Source organism: Candoia aspera, chromosome 6 (assembly GCF_035149785.1).
Source record: "Candoia aspera isolate rCanAsp1 chromosome 6, rCanAsp1.hap2, whole genome shotgun sequence".
NCBI lineage: Eukaryota > Metazoa > Chordata > Lepidosauria > Squamata > Boidae > Candoia > Candoia aspera.
In genome coordinates, this window is record NC_086158.1 from 47,436,344 (window position 1) to 47,457,091 (window position 20,748).

The window sequence follows — 20,748 nt, forward strand, 5'->3', positions numbered from 1 at the left end:
GACTATCACTTTCCTGAGAAGCATCTGTCTCATCAGACAGATCTTCAGTTTGCTTTTCTGGTTTTATGTCCTCATCAGGCAAAAGATCACCATCAGCAAGTCCTTGCTGTTCTCTTGTGGTGGTCAGATCAACTGGAGAGCTAGAATTTAATCTCCCCCAGTTTTGTTCAGCAAAAGAAGCGCTTTTGCTAATTATCAATTTCTCTCCCATTATGAACCTGTAGCTCCTCTGGCTTTGTTCATAGCCAACAAAGATGGCTTTCTTTGTTGTGGGGCCTCCTTTCCTTCTGTTGTTTTGGAATATGAACCCATGCAGTGCTACCAAACACTCTAAGATGGTTTACCTTTGGTTTCACACCATAAAACAAATGGAATGGAGTGTCCTGAATCACAGAGTTATACAATGTTTTTTACATAACAGGCAGTAGATATTGCCTCTCCCCAATACTTAAAAGTTAAATGTGAATCTTTAAGCATGCATTCCATCGCATTTTGCAAGGTTCTGCCCTTTCTTTCAGCAACACCATTTTGCTGAGGGGTGTAAGGGTTAGAAAGAATTTGTTCTATCCCCTTTTCCACTAGGAACCTTTTGAATCTGTGAGAAAGGTACTCTCCTCCTCTATCACATTGGAGTGCAGATACAGGCCTAGGGAATTTTCCATTTGCCCATGTCACAAAACTTTTAAATTTCTCAAATGCCTCATCTTTGTGTTTTAAGATGTAGATAAATGTATATCTTGAGAAATCATCAATGATGGTCATTGCATACTTTGCTTGCCCAAGACTTGGAGCAAAAGGACCAATAATGTCAGAGTGTACAATTTCCAAAGGTCTAGTTGTAACTCTGTCACTGTGCTTACTCACAGGAGCCTTTAGTGTTTTGCATTCTTTGCAAACTACACAGTCTAAGTATTTATCACAGGGTTTTATCTTTAGGTCAGCAGACAACTGTGGCATTTGTGCTATATACTTGAAATTAGCATGACCAAATCTCCTGTGCATCAGGTGTACACATTGGTCATGGTATGGAGTGTTGCCAACTGCAGCCTTGCAGCTTGGCTTCCTTGCATTTTGCACAATGTACAAGGAGTCTTTTAACATACCAGCAGCACACAATTTTCCATTTTTACTTATCTCACAACCATTTTTCTTAAATGTTATGACATACCCTGTTGCAGCCAATTGTGCCACAGATAAAAGGTCTGATTGTAAATTTGGCACATACAACACACCTTTTACAGTTTCTCCCAAGCAGGATAAATACAAGTCACCTTGTCCCATAATTTTGGTCACAGACCCATCAGCCAAAGATACACTTTGTCTTTCAGTTTTAGACAGTGACACAAAAGAGCTTTTACGATTACATAAATGACAATTGGCCCCAGAATCTAATGCCCATACATCAGAATTACCCTTCTCAGCAACCTGTGCAATTTGGCTTGTCTGAAGAGCCTTCTTCTGTGTTGCCCTTGTATTCTTCTTTTCTGTCTTTCTACTCTTGGGTCTCAAGGCACAGTCTTTCTGCAAATGTCCAGCTGAACCACAAGTGAAGCATCGCTGGCTGCCTAGCTCTGTGGCCTCAGCTTCTGTTCCCTTCCTTTCCCTTTTCTGGTACTGCAGCTTTCCAGAAGAGATGGGGGTCTTTCCTCTCTCTTCTCCCATTCAGCGAGTAAGCGCTGTGTAACATACGATGGGGTGAGGTCTGCTTCAGGCATAGCCTCCAGGGTACAAATCAGTGTGTCCCACGTTTCATTCAGTGAGGACAGGAGGATATAGGATTTTGTGAGAGGTGTAAATTCCATTCCTCTCTCCTGCAACTCAACAAACAGCTGCTGAATATAATGCAGGTGCTCAGGAAGGCTATCTCCTTCTGCAAGGTAGGCTTTGTACAGCTTTCTTGTCAGGGTAACTTTATTCCCTGCTGTTGCCTTTACATACAAGTCTCTCAAAGCGTCCCAAAGTTGCTTTGCAGACTGCATACCTCACACGTGGACTAGCTTTTTGTCCTCAACTTCCAGGATAATGGTGGCTCTAGCCCTCTCTGCCATTCAGCACTGGGATTTTGGGGGGTTTGCTCACCAATTGGCAGCCAAAGATTCTCTCTGCGAAGATACATCTCCATCTTCAGGGCCCAATTCAAATAGTTGGTCTCTGATAGGCACTCCAGAGGCATTGCTGAGGGCTGGGAGGTAGCCATGGCTTCTTCCTTCTTTTGCAAGTCACCTCAGCTGGCTTCTTTGTCCTGTAGACCAGCAGTTGCTGGAAAATCTCCAGGTGGCTCCAAAGAAAATCTTCACAGGTCATTGCTACCTGCCTTTAAATTGTGCATGAGGTGTGGAGCTGATCTCTCTATTCTCTCTGGGGTTTTACTAGGCTTCTTAGGTTTACTGGGCTGCTTACTGGGCCCATAACCTGTTGGCAGGTTGCTGGGAAAGCCTTTGGCCCAGGAGAGATCAGAAAAGTCACACACCAGGCATTTCTATAAAAATAATTTTATTTACAGAAAGCAAACATATTTACAGGCTCTCAGTGAGAGCTGCTTAACTCTCTACATGCCTACACAGAAGGGAAACTGAAACTAAAATAAGTCCAGGCAAGTTCTTCTCTCCCAGGTGCAACAATTAACAACTGAAAAGGGGACAATTAAATTCAACCTCTTCACCTGGCCAAAATTAGTTACCATACTAACCTTAATCTGTAGTAGAAAACATTAACAATTTCGTTGTCCTCTGCTTGTCCACTGCACTTGGCAATCAGGTCCCATCAGTTCAGTACCAGGCCCCTTCAAGAGGGAGGACAGCAAAGTCTCTAGAAGTGTCAAATGTGCACATGACTTGCAGTGATACCACTGAACTCCTTGCTCAGGATTTGAAATGAGAGCAGGAAAAGCCTCTGCTTAATTGTCCTCATGCAAGATGGGAAATACATTTTTATAATAAAGGCAAGAGTCTGAGAAAAGGGGCTAGAAAGCCAGAAAAAGTCAGCTAGAGCCAAAGGAGCAGGGCCTGCTCACCTGCTTCCTGGCTTCTGGTTTTGAGGTTTCCTGTTCCACATATGTGTGGCTTGTTCTAACATGCAGGGATCTGAAGGAGGTGTGGTCCCTTCCATCCTGGCTTTCTGGAGAAAAAAATGTGGAAGAGACAGCTGACCTATTTAGATGGTGAGATGCGAGGGTGAAAATAACAGTTCTACTTCTCCCTCGTCTTGAACATGCAGAGTGCTGAAATATTGTTTGCTTTGCTGGATGGGCAGAGAGTGATAAGGAATACTTGCCAAGGTCAAAACAACTTGGATGGAGATTATTCACTTCACATCCTAGAATTAGAAGTCTTCATCCTCCCTGCTCCCCCATCCCAAATTATCAAATCCCCTTTCCCTAGAGCAGCGTTTCTCAACCTGGGCAACTTTAAGATGTGTGGACTTCAACTCCCGGAGTTCTGGGAGTTGAAGTCCACACATCTTAAAATTGTCCAGGTTGAGAAACGCTGCTGTACAGACTCTCTGGCTTCAAGGTAGCCTGATGCCCTTGGGCTTGCCATTGGTATGCAAGAATAAACATGACAGGGATGAGAATATGTAACTGTTAGTAAGGAAGTCTTGTTCAACGTTGCTGATCTTTGTTGCTTTATCTGCTCCTATTCATTGAGGATAGGCTGGATTTTTTTCCCCCAAGACAAATCTGAATTTGGCTAGTTCTTTAGACTTGTAATTTGCAGCAAGGAACTTAAGAGTACATTACAGCTTTGACACAATAGTAAATTCCTGCTTTTGATCACAGAAGGCATTTGAATCTCTCTCTGGGGTGGTCAGTGACTTGTTCATAATACTGGAAATTGGCTGGCTGTGGATTATATAAAGTGGAACCTGTGTCACTTCCAATTCTAATCACAGATTGGGTGACTTGATGAACTGATATAGACTGAAACTCTCAAGTGGAATGAATTGGCATTCAGCTACTGAATTCATTAGAGGAAATAAATGCCATAATCTCAATCAGATGGTGGATCTGATAAATAGCGCTCGCTGTAGCTTCTAATGTGTGTGCCCTCCAGATAGACAGCTGTCAGTCTGATAGTTGTAATTCCCTCTGTGATCTCAGTCCATCAGATGAAATTAACAATGACATTTCTCAAGCTTAACAGGCCATAGTAGGTGCTTGCATCTTCACTTTTCAGGGGGAATACAGCTTCCTTTCTGAAAAAAAAATCCCCTCTCCTTGCTGCTTCTAAGATTCTGTTAAATCCCTTCTCTATTAGTTCCTTTGTTATGGCAGGAGGCTGGTACAGTACAACACACACACACACAAAATTTCCTTTTTCCTGTTCTATTCACTGTGCATAAGAATTTATGGAGAACTGAGGAAACCTTAGCTCTGAGGAGATGGCACTCTTTCCCAAAAGTCTGAGCAAAATTGCTGCCTGTCTTTCTCTCCAGAGAGAGTTTAATCCCAGAGGCAGAATTCCCATTTATTTTCTGAACCAGGGTGGTAAAAATTTATAATAAAACCTAATTGATGATTTATTGCTCATAAATCATACGCTTAAATTTGCCCCATGAAAAAGGCCTCTTTCCTTGCCTAAATGCAGTTGTCTTTCAGATTGAATACATCGGCTGTTTAGTATCTATCCACTTGAGGGCAAAGGATTTGCAAGAAGATAGCTTGCTGAATGGTCAGGGGAAATTAAGGCGAACAGAGCAAAGTGGCTACCAGGATAGGAATGATCTGAAGATCATGTTCTAAGATCATATGGAGCCAATACTTGGCATTTATTTATTTATTTATATGGCTGCTCATCTCAAGTACATGCTTTGGGCAGCTAACAAGTAAAAGCTGAATCAAAACAATAAACAAAATAGTTAATGACTGAACTATAGCTAGTGATTTAAATTTAGATTTTATTGCATTTTAATCAATATATGACACTGAGTGCTTATACAAACATAAAAGCAAGGTTTAAAATGGAATAAAAAGTAACGTATCATGTTTTCTGACTTATCTATAGGCAGTAGTCAGCAAGTCTTGAGCCACCCGTTTCTATTTTTGCTCCCTGGATTGGCAACGGTAACTTTATCACCAAACAAGGGTGTTTCTAATTGCCCATTTTTATTGTTGTGGGATGTCTCTACTCCGGTGAGTGGATTTCAGATGGTTTGGAATCTCCCCTCCCTCTACATTACAGAACATTCCAGTCTCAAACAGCTGAAACTTGTCTTCAATTGAAGTCATTTAGTCCCAATTACGTGGAATAAGTCTCTTAAAACTCACGGTCTCCTTCTTATGATCATATGTAGAACTGTGGTGTTGGTCACCTTGGGAAACAGTGGAAACAAAATTAATTATATGAATTATCTCTATCATGGCACTTCACAAACAAATGCTCAATTATGTGAAGGGTGAATTCCTCAAATGAGTGTAGTTTGGTATCTGAGAAATGTTTATTTGTCAGATATTTGTGAAGTGGTTTGTATTTTCTTCCCAAGTTCTGTGGAGAAGTTTACAAACTTGTTTTCTGTCACCAAGAAAACAAATACAGGTAGACCTCATTTAGTCACAATTGGGACTGGCAACTTCATTGTTAAGTGAAGCAGTTGCTAAGTGAAACTGCGACTGTGCTTATGATCTTCAGCTTTCCTCAGCTTTACAAACCCGCGAGGGTTGTAAATGCGAGGATTGCTCACAAAGTTACTTTTTCATCCTCATTGTAACTATGAACAATCACTAAATGAGGCAGTGGCTAAACAAGGACTACCTGTACAGAGAGAAGAACCTATTGTTAAAGGCAGCCCATGTCAACCTGAGCTGGCTTCACCAATGCTAAATATGATCTTAATGAAAGCATGGTTGGAGCAAAGGAAGGTCAATGCAAAAGCACTGGAGTTTGGCCAGGGCATATACTGCTACTGGCACTTATTCAGCCACAGAGTTGTGGCTTTCCACCATGTCTATCATCCTCTTGTTGGTTTGCTACTACTAGGAAGGAACATCTCAGCAGTTTTACCCACCATAACCTCACATAGTGGCTTAGTGCTGTGTAATCAATGTGCTGGCATTTAAACGGAACAGCAAAGACCAGGGAATGTATATTTACTCACTGAGATTGATAATCTGAATTGAGGGAAATTAAGATGTTTGGGCTGCATTTTCAGGCCATATTTAGGTAATTTAAAGAAAGTAAAATTGCCAGAACGAATGACAAAGAAGACAAAGTGAGATTGGTTCTATGGTCACTTCCACTTCCTTTTCTAATTATGAAAGGGGTGGGGAGTCAACATGCTGTTCATGGGCCTTTGGAATACTTCTTGTAGTGACCCAATCCAAACATACGCTCTTCCTGTAAGAACGCTGCAGAGGATAACGGTCTGCCAGTTATTCCTCATAGGAGTAATGGGCATGAAGCCAGAGCAGGCAGTGAACCAGCTCATGTGTACAATAGGGACAAAATACATTCTAGAGGTTGGGTCTCTGGCATCTGATATCCATCTTGAGAAGAAGCTCCCTCAGTTCAGTTGCCCTTCAGATACACTGGACCACAACTAACTCCCAGCCAGTTTTGTTTGTTTTCTGAGGTTCTGATTCTGAGATTTACCATCCTTTGCAGTTGGACATGGGAAAACCTCTATGACCCCTGTAGTAGCCACAGGCCAATTCTGCCTGCCTTCTGGCTGTGCCAGTGAGTATATCCTCTCCCAGTACAGCAACAGTCCTCCCCCCACCTCTCAGTTGGACCAGGGACTTGCCAGCAACACACCCACCTCTCAGTTGGACCAGGGACTTGCCTTTTTTTCTTGACAGGCCTCCTGTGTCTTTAGCAGATGCAAGAGACAGAAATTCAACAGATGAAGTGTTTCCATCAGAGTATCTCCATTATAGCCAGGGTAATGACACAGATGCTCTAGAAGTTTAACAAAATGACAAGCAGCCTCTCCCAAGAACTGGTTCAGGGCAGAGCAGGGGAAAAAAACACCGCCTGCTCTTCTGGACGGTAGAGTAAGGTTTGGAGGAGGGCGTCAGTGTGGCCGGCACCCGAAACTCGCCGGCACGGACCCTTTCAGAAGCGAGCGAGCGAAGGCGAGAGGGTGTGTAAGCAAGCGCGTGCACTCGTTGGCGCGATTTCCTCAGCCGTGGGTGGAGCGCCCCCTCTTTGCACGCGCCGTCTCTTGTACTCACGGATCTCCGCGCGAGGCCCAGTGGGTAGCGCTGGGGTGGCTCCTGCCTGCGGGGGTCTCTGGCTCCGCCAGAAGTGTGGGAGGACGTCTATTCGTGTGCTAGTTTCCCAACGACGCCGGCGTGCATGTTTGTGTACAGATGCACGTGTCTCCCAGCCCATGAAGACACGTGTCTGAGGGAAACCCTCTTTTCCTGCTGGAGCCCATCTTGCCCCTGGGTCGAGTGCAAGGGAGGGCTTCATCCTCTGCCCAGGGTGGGCGCTCTGGAGTAAACGGCGTCCTTCTGGCGTGGGGCGGTGGAGGAGGGAGCTCAAGGCAGCCCCAAGGAGAAGAACACAAAGCCCGGGCACGGAGTCTTGCTCTTCTCCTTTAGCCCCGGCTACAAGCGGGCAGACGGGAAGCCCGCCCGTGTGAACGGAAGAAGAAAACAAGCGGCGGTGCCCAGAAGCTGGCGGGCTAGGCTGAGGAGCAGCTCGGAGGCTGGGAAAGGAGGTGCTTGCGCTTCTTCTGTTGCCGGGGAACTGGACGCCGGCTGCCCCTGCCCGGTTCTGCGCCCCCGCCAGGAGGATCTGAAGAGGGGGAGGGAGGCATCAGAGCCGGGCGCCCCGGGCGCCCCACCTGGCAAGGAGGAGAAGCTGTAGGCGAAAAGAGGTGTGCAGCCAGGTCCTGTCCCGTCCCGGCTCGCCGGGGCGTCTCCGCTCCGCAAGATGCGCGGCAAGAGCAGGAAGGAGAGCCTCTCCGATTCCCGGGACCTCGATGGTTCCTATGATCAACTAACGGGTGAGTTCCCCCCAAGCTGGCAGCCCATTCTGCTGAGAGCTGCCGCCTTGGCTTGGGGGGGGGGTATTGAGCAGGGAGGGGGAGGGCTAGGAAGATGCAGCATCCCTTTAAGAGCAAACTGCGTGGAGTGTGAGAGAGGTCCCACATTGTAACTACTACCGACCCACCACCACCTGCCAAAGGTGGGGTTTCCCTCCATGCATCCTTGTCATGATCTAGGGAGGGGGTTCCTTACTCCATATCCGCACAAAACTTGCATTGCACAAAGTGATGGTGCGGCGGGGAGGGGGTTGGGTTGGATTTTGTCCCTTGACATCTCGAAGTAGGTGAAGGTTTATGTTTGTATGTGTGCCTGACTGAATGGATTTAGAGGCTGGAGGACAGAGCCTTCTCTTTGCTTGGCTCCTTAAAATGGTCCAGGTCTGGAACTAATGTTGGCTGCGATGCCTTTTCCCAAGACGCTAAGGAGATCTAAATGAACTTACTCCTGTGTCTAAGACAAGGTAGAAGTTGGATGAGATCCCCTTGAGATGGGCAAGGGGGTCCTCAATAGAAAAATTCAAATCAGAAGGAATTTATGTAAGTCTTTCTGCTGCCTCCGTTCCATCTTAGCCGACTACAGAAAGCTTGGATCCCATACCTACACAGAGGGCTAGTAGGCAAGGTGCCTTCACTCTTTACCAGGAACTAGCAAATCCCTCCAGAGGTCTGGTACTGTCCGTGGTGCTGGAGTTTGTCAAAACTGCTGTTGCCCCTGAGCGTCATTCAAGCGATTTGATCCCTGCAAAATTGGCTCTTCAGCCACAGAGATATTTTGAGCTTAGTAGGAATTCAAAGCCCACACAATTCTCTTGTCTCTCAAGTGACTTCAACACATCAATATGATTTAAAATCAAAATGAAGTTAAAAATAAGGTTGGGTTCCTCTCAATTGGGACCTTTAGTTGTGGAACCTCTTGATCATGTGTCATTAATGCTTTGCTACCCAGGTAGGAGCTGTGATTTCACAGTATCCTAATCGGTCTTCAGATCTCCTTGTACCCTTTTTATCTGAAGGAAACCGAGGCAGAATTAAAGTCAAGAATTCTTGTGTTTTTCAACTCTCCATTCCACACAATCAACAGAGAGAAAGCCATTAACCCCTGGTTGTTTTTTATACCATAGATTCACTACCCCTCTGTCTTTCTTTTCACTTTTTCATGTAATTTTACTTTTAAGATAAAGTTATAAACTATAAGCAACAAAGAAATGATAAGATTATTAAAGAGAACTACTGATCACAGTTCTTGTATAACACATATATTTATGGGGCAACTAGAAAAAATAACGTAAGAATAAGCTCACTGTCTAATGAAATATTGGACACTCAGTTATGCAGCATACATATAATGTATGCCTACATGTTATATTCTGGTCATCTCTTCATTTCCATTTTCAGCTGGACAAATTCTTTCTTGGAACTAAACTTCAAGTTTACATAACTGCTGCAAAGAATATATGTCACTTTTGCTCTGATTCAAGAACCCTTGAATCATCTGCATTCATCTTCACTGTAGCTTCTTAGGCATAGCTCTTGTGCATGTGGTGGGTGGAAAAAGAGGTAGCTGGTCCAGAGACTTAATGAGAGACCATGGAATGCAACGGAATACTTACTCTGGAAAACCTAAATCATGGCTTCTGAAGACCACATGCATTTACTATTTCATGTTTTGCTGTTACTTGAACTATAGCAAATATTTCCTGAGCTGTAAAGAAAATTCTGTGAATATTTCTCTCCTATTGATAGTATTGAAAATGGTTATTTGTTCCAAGCATCCAAGTCCAGCCTCTTATATGTGCAAAAGTTTGGATCACAGCTGAAAACACTAAACTGATAATGTTCTAAAATTCATGTGCTCCTGTGTCCCATCATAATAGCACCAAAATAGTTAACTGGGTGCTATCAAGTTAGGCTTGATTATTATTATTGCCATAGCTTGCAGATCTTCTAAGGACATTCTAGTAATTTCATTGTTGTTGTTGTTGTTGTTAGATTTAATATAGCCTCCAGTGGATTCTAGGTGGCTTTCAAACTATAATACTAAATTAAAACAAAAACATAAAATGAAATTGGACAGCTCAGACTAAAAACAACCATTAAAACAAAATATGACAGCCCCCCCCCCGCCCCAATACATTAACCCTAGGACTGAGACCAAAGCCAGGTTTTAAGGGCTTTTCAGAACCCCAGGAGATAGGGCACCATCTGTTCCAGAGCATCCATTTCTGGAATCTCCATCTTTAAACCCATCCATCTAATTTATAGATCATCTTCCTCTTCTTCTACTTCCTTCAATCTTATCTAAGACTTATTTTTCTAATTCACTGTCCACTTGCATCATATGCCAAAATGTGTTCTTTTGCTTATTTTTGTCTCAAGGAATCAGTGAGCCTTTATTTGATCCAGATCAGATTTATTGGTCCTTCTTTCAGTCTGTGATACCCCTAGTAACCTTCTCAAAATCCATAATTTGAAATACCCATCTTCTTTCTCTTTCCATTTCTCAGTGTCTAGTTTTCAGAGATGTACATTACAACTGGAAATATTGTTGCTTTAACTCTTCTAATTTTGTTCTCATTGAATTATCCTTAGTCTTCAAGATCTTGTCTAAGTTTTTCATTTCTTCCTAGGATTAATCTCTTCTTGAGCACACTGTCCACCTTAAGTTTAAGAAAACAAAATACCTACCACCTTCACAGCTATTAGTTCACTCAGCCTGCTGGTTGACATTAATCTGGATTTTTCACTTTCTATTTCTTTCTTCATAATAAACTAAGTCCACTTTACTTTGGGATAATAAAGTGATGCCTATCTGTGATGTTTCAAACTGTTAACGTTTTGACTTCAGTTTTAATTCCAGATATTTTCTTTTCTAATCCTATCATTCTTATACTTTGCTGTAATGTAAAATAAAGAAGTGCTGGAATAACTCATATCATACATCTTCTTCAGTGACTGTCCTCTTTAAAAAAACAATCTTCTGGGAACAAATACCTAACTTCAGCAGTTTACTCAGTTTTGTTATGCTGGCATACCTTTTTGTTTTGTCAGACATCTTTGTCAATGTCATGGAATAAAGTGATGTGTGCAAACAGGAAAGCTGTTTTCTTCACCAGTCAAGTCTGAATCAATATATAAGTCTAAATTGGGGCTTGACCAAGCCTCATTTGTAAATTCCCCTTTGTAAAGGTTTTCCAAGGAAGCAGAGAGGTTTGATGCTCATTTCCTATGTAAGAAGCCTTAACTAACAGGTCTGAAATAAAAAGTTAATCCAAGTTTATTAGAATCTTAAGGATGGCTGTGTGAATTGATGCGGAGTATGCAAGCACAGAAAATCCTTTGTTTCTTTTTATGTAGTCCGCCCTGAAGCACATGATTTTGGAAGTGATTCTTAGCCCTAGCTGTCAACCCCTTGGCATTGGCCTTAAGAATCCCTGAAAGACAGTCTAGTGGTCAGGAAAATGATTGTGCTCACATTCCTCACCATGCTTAGAACCTAAATATGGCATTACAATAATGCCAATAGAAAATTCAGTTCACTTTTAGCATTACATCTGGCCAAAAAATCTGCTTTTTTCAAGAGAATATTAGTAATAACATCTTACCTTGTTACCATATCTTAAAATAAGCTACAAAATAGGTACAGATTGTTGCATTCATTCATAGTTACTCGCAGCTATTGTAAAAACAGACTGAATATACCTTGAAAACAACTCTGCAGAGTATTTTGCTTTGTGCAACCACTTGTAATTAATATTTGGCTATTTTTTAACCCATCATAGGGTCATGGTACATTTTTAAGGGAAGAGGGACCCTGCAGTGTGCTAAAGCTGCATGATAAGTATCTGCAGAAATGGCTCTGCAGTTTGTTTATATGAATAGCCTTTCAGTAGTGCCACCTGAAAATCCACGAGCTCTCAAATTGGTCCTGTAAGCAACCCAAATGCTCCAAGTTGTTGCTGCATGCATGAGGAAGAATCTATAAGCATTAATGCAGTACAAATCTGACCCAAGACTTTAATTATAGCTATATAGTTATTACACTGATTTAATTGAATGTTACCCATCAGTAACATTGGAAAGCGGTACATTTTTGTTTTCTAACTTGAAGGTATTACAGTAGTGCTAGTGTTTCTTATTTCTTTTTTCTTTCCACAGTCCCAGGGGACCTTGTTTTTCTTAAGGCTTTCAAAGCACTATAAGCACCAGTAGAGCCTCTTCTATCCGAAATAATAGTGAAGCAATAAATAGAACACTACGGGCAGCAACGACTGAATCATACTGTCTTCAAACCTCATGAAAATGATTGACTGTCCCCATTTTAACCCTGCCCCAGTGGGGTCTAAACCTGTAGCAGACAAATAATATGACACCAGATGCAGCCTTTCTCTTCAGCTGCATGGTATAGAGGTTAACTGTGAAGGAAGCTAAAATATGACCTGTAGATTAGACACTAATTCTTAGGTCCTGATCCCTCCTGGCCTTTAAACAATCTCAGCTACACATGGGAAAGGAAAAAGCTGGTCTCCAAATTCTAGGTGCACACATCTCTACTTTGGTAGCCACTTCACCACCACTGTGCCTTGATTTCCCCAGAGTGTTCAGCCACTTGCCTTGCAACTTCTTTGTCATTGTAGTTGCTGCTGAACAGCTGGTGCAATCAACCCAAAGACAGCTGCATTTGGCAGTGGGTGAATGATCACTATAGAAACAGCCTACACTGCACTTGGGACCCTGTCAAGGCCTACATTTACTTCAGTCCCTTACTGTGACAGGTAAAGAGCTATAGTAAGTCATGTTGCTTCTTTCAAACAATTCACTGGGAATGCTGCACAGGCTTATGTAGTATATCATAACAAAGTAGACCTGTCCTGAATCTCCTCACAGCAGAACTGTGGTCCAAAGTCTGTTAGCCCTGCAAAGTAGTCCAGACAAGAAGCATAAGCAGGAGTACTAGCTCTATCTTTATTGTAAGGTTACATTAACAGATTCCTGCAAGACTATGAGCATTTCTCCCCTCCTTTCCTTTTACTCTCTGAAAAACTAGGGAGGGTCCCTTCTGAAATGCTTCCCATGCCCCCTCTCCTTCTGTGGCTGAGATATTTTTTACACATTGGCTGTCCAGTCTGCAGCTCTCCCTCCTGTCTCCCGAGATCATTCCCACACACCATTACATGCTGTTCACATGTAAGGCCAAGCATGGAGTTTGGTCCTGTCACTGTGCAAAAAAAGAAATGGAGGTGTGATGACCTCCTTCAACTGTTTGTCTGCCTAGGAGGAGGAAATTAAAATTACGGTATTTCATATATAGTATGGCTACCAGGCAGCAGTAGCAAGAACCAGGCCTTCTACCTACTTGCCCCTTATCTAAAGTGGCATATTTTGAAGGGTCACCTCCCTTTCTGTGGCCTAAATAGAAGAGATCTGATCACTGTATGCATGGGTTAATCATATTAGATATAGATTGTGTGTGTGTGTATTTAGAAAGCAGGGTGGTATGAAGTGTTTCTGGTTCTATGATGACTTTTATATGTACGAAGGCAGTCCCTCTTCCTCTTCCTCTGTCAGTGTGTGTGTGTGTAAGAATCTCTCTTTCCATATCCCTGCCTTCACACACCCCTATACAAAATTAGTTCCTTGCCTTATTGGCCAATGTTCTTTGCTCTAGATTTTTCTGCTGGATTTTAACTTTTCAATACCCTGAGGCTTTGGTCTCTGGTAAAATCTTGTCCATTCTCACCATGAGTTAGCTGGTTTCACCCCTTGAAGTCTGTGAGGATAATGGTTCTCACATGCAGGTAGCTTTCCCCCACTTGCTTAATGATGGAGGTGATCTCTGGGTAATTCCTTGAGGCTGACAGGACCATGAAGTGATCTCACTCCTCATTATTTTGCTTGCTTTGGGATTTCAAGTGCCAAACAGTTTGCTGTAAGTGGGGATGCTGCATCTTGTGAATTAAACTTTGCACTATGCAGATATAAATATATAGTACTACTCTGTGCCTGCTGCCTCCTTTCTGTATGTTTTGTCCATTTCTGAGGCTATGGTCTTTTTTGCTTTCCTGGCTTGGAAACTCTCTTGTTGCTCAATCTCTTCGTAATTTCACTAAAACTGAATTGGCTTCAATTCCAAATGAGATGTTCATTTTTCTAGTGGGCAGATGTATGTGTGCAGTTGAGTACTGAAGGCTGTTTTGCGCTGTAAAACATTTGAGTTATTCAAGACATAGGGGAGGGAAATATTTTCTATTTTCTGTTTCTGCTTTGCAATGTTCAGCCTGTTCGAGTTGGGCAAAAATTGAACAGGGCATCTTAATCAGGGCCTCTCAGTTTGGAGAGACAAAAGAATAAATGGGAAAATATTGGCCCAACAACCAATTTGATATGAGGTGTGATGGCAGCCTGTGCTATCTTACTCATATTGGGGAGATAGTTTTGTGCAAATTCTGGAAAACAGAACAAAAAGATAGAAGTTGTCTAATTTAAGCTTTCCACAGCTTGACATCTTGAAGTATTGGTCCTTGACTCCCAGAAGTTCCAGCCAACATGGCCAAAATTTGAACAAAATGGTTGCCACAGTCTCCTTCATCTGGAGATTAGGGAGGAGAGTTATAAAGCATTGCTGATTATGCAAATCAATACATTTACACCTGTCATAATTAATGAGCAATTCTGAGGAAATTCAAAATTAGCAGAATCAGCTGTTTTTCCTGTCCCTGTTATCTGTCTGAAGGGATGAAATTTTCATACTGCTTTGTATCAGTTGTTATTGCAGGAATACCAGGATGCTTGATAGACTGTAAGAACACTGATTTTGGTATCAGGACTAAGATATTACATAGGACAAGAAGGTGTTTTGGCAGCCAAATGGCATAGACTCAGCAGTACAGCTGGGCCTTGTTTTGTGTTGGAAGCCAGAGTGCTGCCGCCCAGGATAAAAGAGCTTTAAACAATGGTAATAGAAAAGGGTATCTTTAGTAGAAGAGAGAGCAGTGAGTCAGCTTAACAAATATGGCAGAGTTGCACATGGCAACCCAGTGGTACAGAATTTTTCCAAAAGAAATCTTATTTCTACCTAACCTTGCTACATGTTATACTGTTGAGTATCATCTGCTCAATCTTAAGAAGCTATCTTGGGTTAGGTGCTAGAGTGTGCAACAGTGCCTCAGTTCCAGGCTTTTCAGATGAAGTGGGATATCTAAACTCATTTTAATCTGGATTTGGGTCATATTATAGGATACAAACCTCTTTGGTGGTCTACTACACCAGGAATTGGGCATGCTCTTTAACATGTAGCTGAGAGATAATTAATTACTTCAAAGGCCTCCTTGTTTGCGAAATTCAAAGTTCTTCTCCTCTGGGATTGAGGACACAACCTCTCTCTCCTACACCTATCCCTAAAAGGTCTCTCTTGAAATTCAGAGATGAGGTCTCCTGTCTTTCATTAGCCAGAACCCACTCCATCGGGGCCAATACACATGCTTTGGTGCAGGGGTTTCTTCTATCAACATCAGGAGTGTAGTCAAGTAACACTTGGACTTCATGGCCTCATGCCCCTACCCCCATTTACACAGTCAGGTATATTACTTCTTCTATGAATGCTTTATAATTGCTTTTAGTTTCCTAATAACTTAAAAGAGACTTTTTCCTTGAAATATCGCTTTGTCAAGTCTGACCAAAACCAAAGAGACTTTCACCATATGGGGTTAAAGTACTGTCTACTCTATTGTATAATACTCTATCTTCCTGGGCTAGCTGAGATCATCTCTGTCTTTGGACTTCTTGTCTTGGGAACTGCACTGTCCATGCTGAATTTTCCAGTCAGGAGTGGCTCAGGATTTCATGCTCATGTGCAGCAAGGCATACACTGCATCTGGTTTTCTGTGCAGGTAGAGCTAGTAGACTGAAAGTGGAGAAGGTTTCTGTAACTCTATTGTCTTGGACAGATCACTTTCTGATGCGTTTCAGACTGGTAGTTATCATAAACCTCTGCAAAGCTGGAAGACCAATTAAAATAATGTAATGCAGGTTCTTGATATTTCTAGATAATTTCTCAAGTGTGCTTGGAAAATTTCCTGTTTTGGCTGTTGACAATACTGATGAAGGCCTGTTGATCTGAACATGGAGGTGGCCTGGATAATTAACATTATTGGTCCTAAGCACTCTCTGTGCTCTAATAGAGCTCAAGCAGCACTTTAGTTTGTGAGGGATCTGAGAATGTGATACAGAAATTTTTTGAGGTCCATCTGAAGTCCTGCTCCATGGCAGCGGATTCATCAAAGAGGGCCTATATCGGTCCCCCTATTGCATCTGCACCCAATAGGCTAGGATGCTGGAGGAGTGAGTCTAATACAATCAAAAGCTCACTGTGAGCAGTACTTATTCTTTGTGGATAAAGTTGATTAGATTGCCTCAACTTGGCTTCAATTATTGGGGTATGTCACTGGCAGGTAACTTTCTGGCAACTTCTTATTGAGATTCTTTTCAGCTTGTAGATCTTGAGGAAGTGTACAGAGTATCTGGAAAGATGAGGTCTGCAACCTGCTTGCTTGACCTTGCTATTCTTGGCTGATTAAATAAGCTTAGCTGGTGATCTATGCCTCCTTTAGTGTGATATGTGTTCCCACATGCTTAGAGGAAGCCATTTTAAGGATTCTACTGAACAGCCTTCTCTTACTTGATAAATCTCTGTAATTACAGGCCAGGTTGTTGTTGTGGGAAAAATAGGAGGAGGAAGGAGTATTAGGTATGTTCACCACCTTGAGTTATTTATAAAAATAATAAAGGCAGGATAGAAAATAAATAAACAAATAAAATTTCAAATATTCCATTCTTGGATACAGTGACTGAAAAAGTGGTAGCTGTGCAGCTCTGGATGCATTTGGACCCATTTCAATTAGATTTCATCCATGATACAGTACTGAGATAGTTTTGGTTGTCTTGAATAATCTATATCAGAAACTAGGTGGGAAGTTCTCCTGGACCTTTCAGCAATTTTTCATATTGCCATGGTATCTTTTTGGTCTATCTAGTGAAGATGTTTTGCAAGTTCTAGTCCTTCCTGTCAGGATACATCCAGAAGTCAGTGCTGGAGGACTTCTCTTTGAATTTATCTTATTCCCCCTTGCTGTTTGGCTTACACATGAAACTGTTGGAGGAGATCCTTCAGAGCTTTGGAGTAGGGTGCCACCAATATGCTAATGACATCCAACTCTGCTGCTCCTTACTGTCAGCCCCATTAAGTAGACCAGACTGAGAAATCAACTCCACAGGAAGGCTAAAACTACTTTTATTGAGATTGGCTACAACAAGAGAGACTTGCAAGTCTGATTGCGTTGTACCTCTCCTCCTTCTTATGGTTCAGTAAATTAGGGAGGTGTCTGCCTGAACCTCTTCTGAATATCATCTGTTGTGGACATAAACAATGTTTTCCCCCTCATCGTCCTGGCAACAGTGCTTGCATGTTTTGGTTAAGGTCATCTTCCTTTCTCTACATTTACTTTTTAACTCCAAGGAAGCCATCATTACCCTTGAACATTGCTTAATCTTAACAATGAACTGGATGAGGCAGAATAAAATGAAGATGCTCTTTCAGTAATGAAAAAGCTGAACTCAAGGAAAGTGAGGCCTTTCTTGGATGGGACTGCAGTTTCCCAGAAAGAGGGGAGTAAGGGAGCATTAGATAATTTTTGCTCCAGCTGTCATTGGATTTGCAGGTGGCAATTGTGTCAAGGAGTGGGTCTCTGCCACTATGGCTAACATGCCAACCATGACTGTTCCTGAACTGGTTGAAATTAGTAATGATTATACACAACATGGTTACAACCTGTCTTGACTTCTGCAAACTGCTTTATGCAGAGTAACTCTTGAAAAGTATCTGAAAATTGTAGTTGGTACAAAATACAGCAACCAGGTTGGTAACTAATGTAAGATACAAGAATCACATGGTACTCATATTGAAACATCTGCACTGGCTATCAGTTGCCTACTGGGGTCAGTTTAACATGCTGGTGTTAACTTTTGAAGATTTACATAGCTAACTATGTTAGGGCCTAACTATCTGACAGGCTGCTTCTCATGCTATGGTCTAGTATAATTGCTTAGATCAAGACAGGAGGCCCTTCTGAAAATGCCCCTGCTGCCAGAAGCTTGCCTCTAGTGCAGTGTTTCTCAACCTTGGCAGCTTTCAGATGTCTGGACTTCAACTCCCAGAATTCCCCAGCCAACATAGCTGGCTGGGGAATTCTGGGAGTTGGTCCACACATCTGAAAGCTGCCAAGGTTGAGAAACACTGCTCTAGTACAAGGAAAAGGGCTGTCTCTTGTATAACTCCTGGGCTATGGAATGCTGTGCATTTGGCCTCTTTTCTTCCAGGATTTAGGAAAGTGGCAAAATATCTACCTCTATTGCTAAGTTTTTAATTGTTAGTTATTTCAATGATATTTTAATCATCTTAATTTAATTTTGATTTTGATTTTAATTGGACTGGCTTTATTATTATATTTTATATTTTTATTGTTGAAAGCCATCTTAAATAGCTACATAAACAGTAAGTTGAGGGCAAACATTTAATAATCAATAAATACATAAATATTGACATACAGTATCAAGAATATGGCAGGTCTTGAGAAAGAGCAACTCTAAACCTATCCATAATTGCAGATGTGTTTGTTAGAGGCTGAGTTGGATAAACCCATATTCATTTTAAAAGCTGGGCAGGTAAAATCCTTTTACTCGAATTAGAATCTAGGCATATCATGGGTGAACAGCAAGGAGAAATATAGAATTCTTGATTTGCTGTGAGGTATGTTCTCTCATCTATGCTCCGGTTGACTTGTTCCTATATATGTAGCCCTTAAAGAGGACCAACAATTCTGGAAAATAATTTCTGAAAGATTATTAAATGAGATGATTAGAATGAAAATTATCCACTGGGGAACTTTGGGTCAGATTAACATAAAGGCAGATTGGTTTGTCTATTCTAATGAACGGCATTTTATCCGACCCCTCCCCCCACCTTTCCTGCTTTTCTTTTTTTATCAGCAATGGTTTCATTAAGCAAAGTGATTTTGGTTTGGTTTAAGGCAGATTGCTACCCTGAAAAGCTGGTGATTAATCAACTGGGTCAATAGTTTCTTCTCTTCTTACAATTGGTATATATAGTAAAATGCTGAAAGGGGCTCCAAAGATTGTTGGACTCTGGAACAACTGTGGACAGATTTGGTGACATCCTGGAAACTGGAGATACTATTAATATTGAGATTGGAGACCTTGTTGCCATTACTGATCAGCAATTGCAGAGAATGTCCATCTGCAAGAAGCTGGCCCTGGAGTCAGGATAGCCATATAATATGAATGGTCAGTTCATGTAGTTACACCTTCCTGGGCTGGGTAGTAGCAATTCAACTGGGAGATTATTCTACTGTAATTACGTAAGCTTGGAAAGTTGTGGGAAAAATTCAGGAAAGCCACAAAGGGCTAGGTGACAGTTTTTTCTAAGTCACATTTTCTTACCTGTTAAGCCTCAGTAGGATTTTTAATAGGGTTCCTTAAAAGGGGGGGGGGATACTAAGAGTAGAAGGATAAACATTTCCAAAGGGGGAGAGGAGACAAGGACAATCTGGATGCATAAAAAACTCAGCAAAAATCTGAAAATAAAAAATGACACATATATAGGTGGTGAAAAAATGACAGGTCATCAAGAAAAGGTGCATAGGATAGTTCAGATTTATAGAGGAGCTGTTGGAAAAACTAAAACTCAGAATGAGCAGAGGTTACAGCAGGATTGTGCATATACAAAATGAAGGGAAAAGAAACAGCATACCATCTGATCAGTGAAAATGGCAAAACGGTAAGAAATAATAAGACAAGACAAATCCTATTTTGGTTCAGCATTCTCTGGGAAGAGGAGATGCATTCTACCAGGCAATTAGGCATGAGTTCAGTTCTCTGGGCTAGATGGCTTGCATCCTTCAGTACTAAAAGAAGTTGCTCATGGTCTGGATGAATCTGCAAGCATCTTAAATATACTACATCAATTACTAGAAGTCAGCAAAGGGTTTTGAGAACAAGTCTTGCCTTTCGTAATCTCATTTTTTGAAAGGATAATTTCCTTCACAGATTTAAATTTACATTTTGATTTCAGCAAAACATTTGAAAAAGAACCCCCTGTCATGCTGATCAGCAAACTTGTTAAGTGTGGGCTGGATGGCATCTCTGTTAGATGGATCCACAATTAATGATGCTTGGAAGTCATAGTCAAAGAGTGCTTATCAATAGTTTGTCATCAAACTGGAGTGAGATATCAAGTGAGATGCCACTGGCCTGGCACTCATTAATGACTTACTGTAGATGAAGAAGTGGAAGGAATGTTACCAAATTTGCAAATGACACAAACTGATGAGATAGCTCATAACCTAGAAAAGAGGGGGAAAATCAAAATGGGCTGAAAGGGATAAAATAAAATTTAACAGCAACAAATGTGAAGTTTTTCATTTAAGAAAAATAAATCAAATGCACAGGTATATTGTATCTAGATTAGTTATAGGGCTCATTCACACACATCCTTGCCCTAGCACTGAGATGAGCTGCTTACCATTTGTTGAGGTTTTCACAGCAAAGCCTCCATCTCAGTGCTCCAATTGGCCCACTACAGGACCACCCCTCCAATCTGGCTGCAGGGCTCTATGCCTCCATGATCATTCATGGTTTCACTGCCAAAGAAATCAGAGTCTTGCCTGGTAGCCAATTTTGGGGTAGCAG

At 41.8% G+C, this 20,748-nt stretch overlaps 1 protein-coding gene across 1 annotated transcript in view; it reads left to right on the forward strand.

Moving 5' to 3' along the window:
- Positions 1-7,874: 7,874 nt before the first annotated feature.
- Positions 7,875-20,748, forward strand: part of KCNIP2 (potassium voltage-gated channel interacting protein 2) — a 134,069-nt gene continuing 121,195 nt past the window's right edge. Inside the window, exon 1 of the mRNA XM_063307039.1 lies at positions 7,875-7,947. Within this exon, the coding sequence (XP_063163109.1) occupies positions 7,875-7,947 (73 nt within the window). The remainder of the gene's footprint in view (positions 7,948-20,748) is intronic.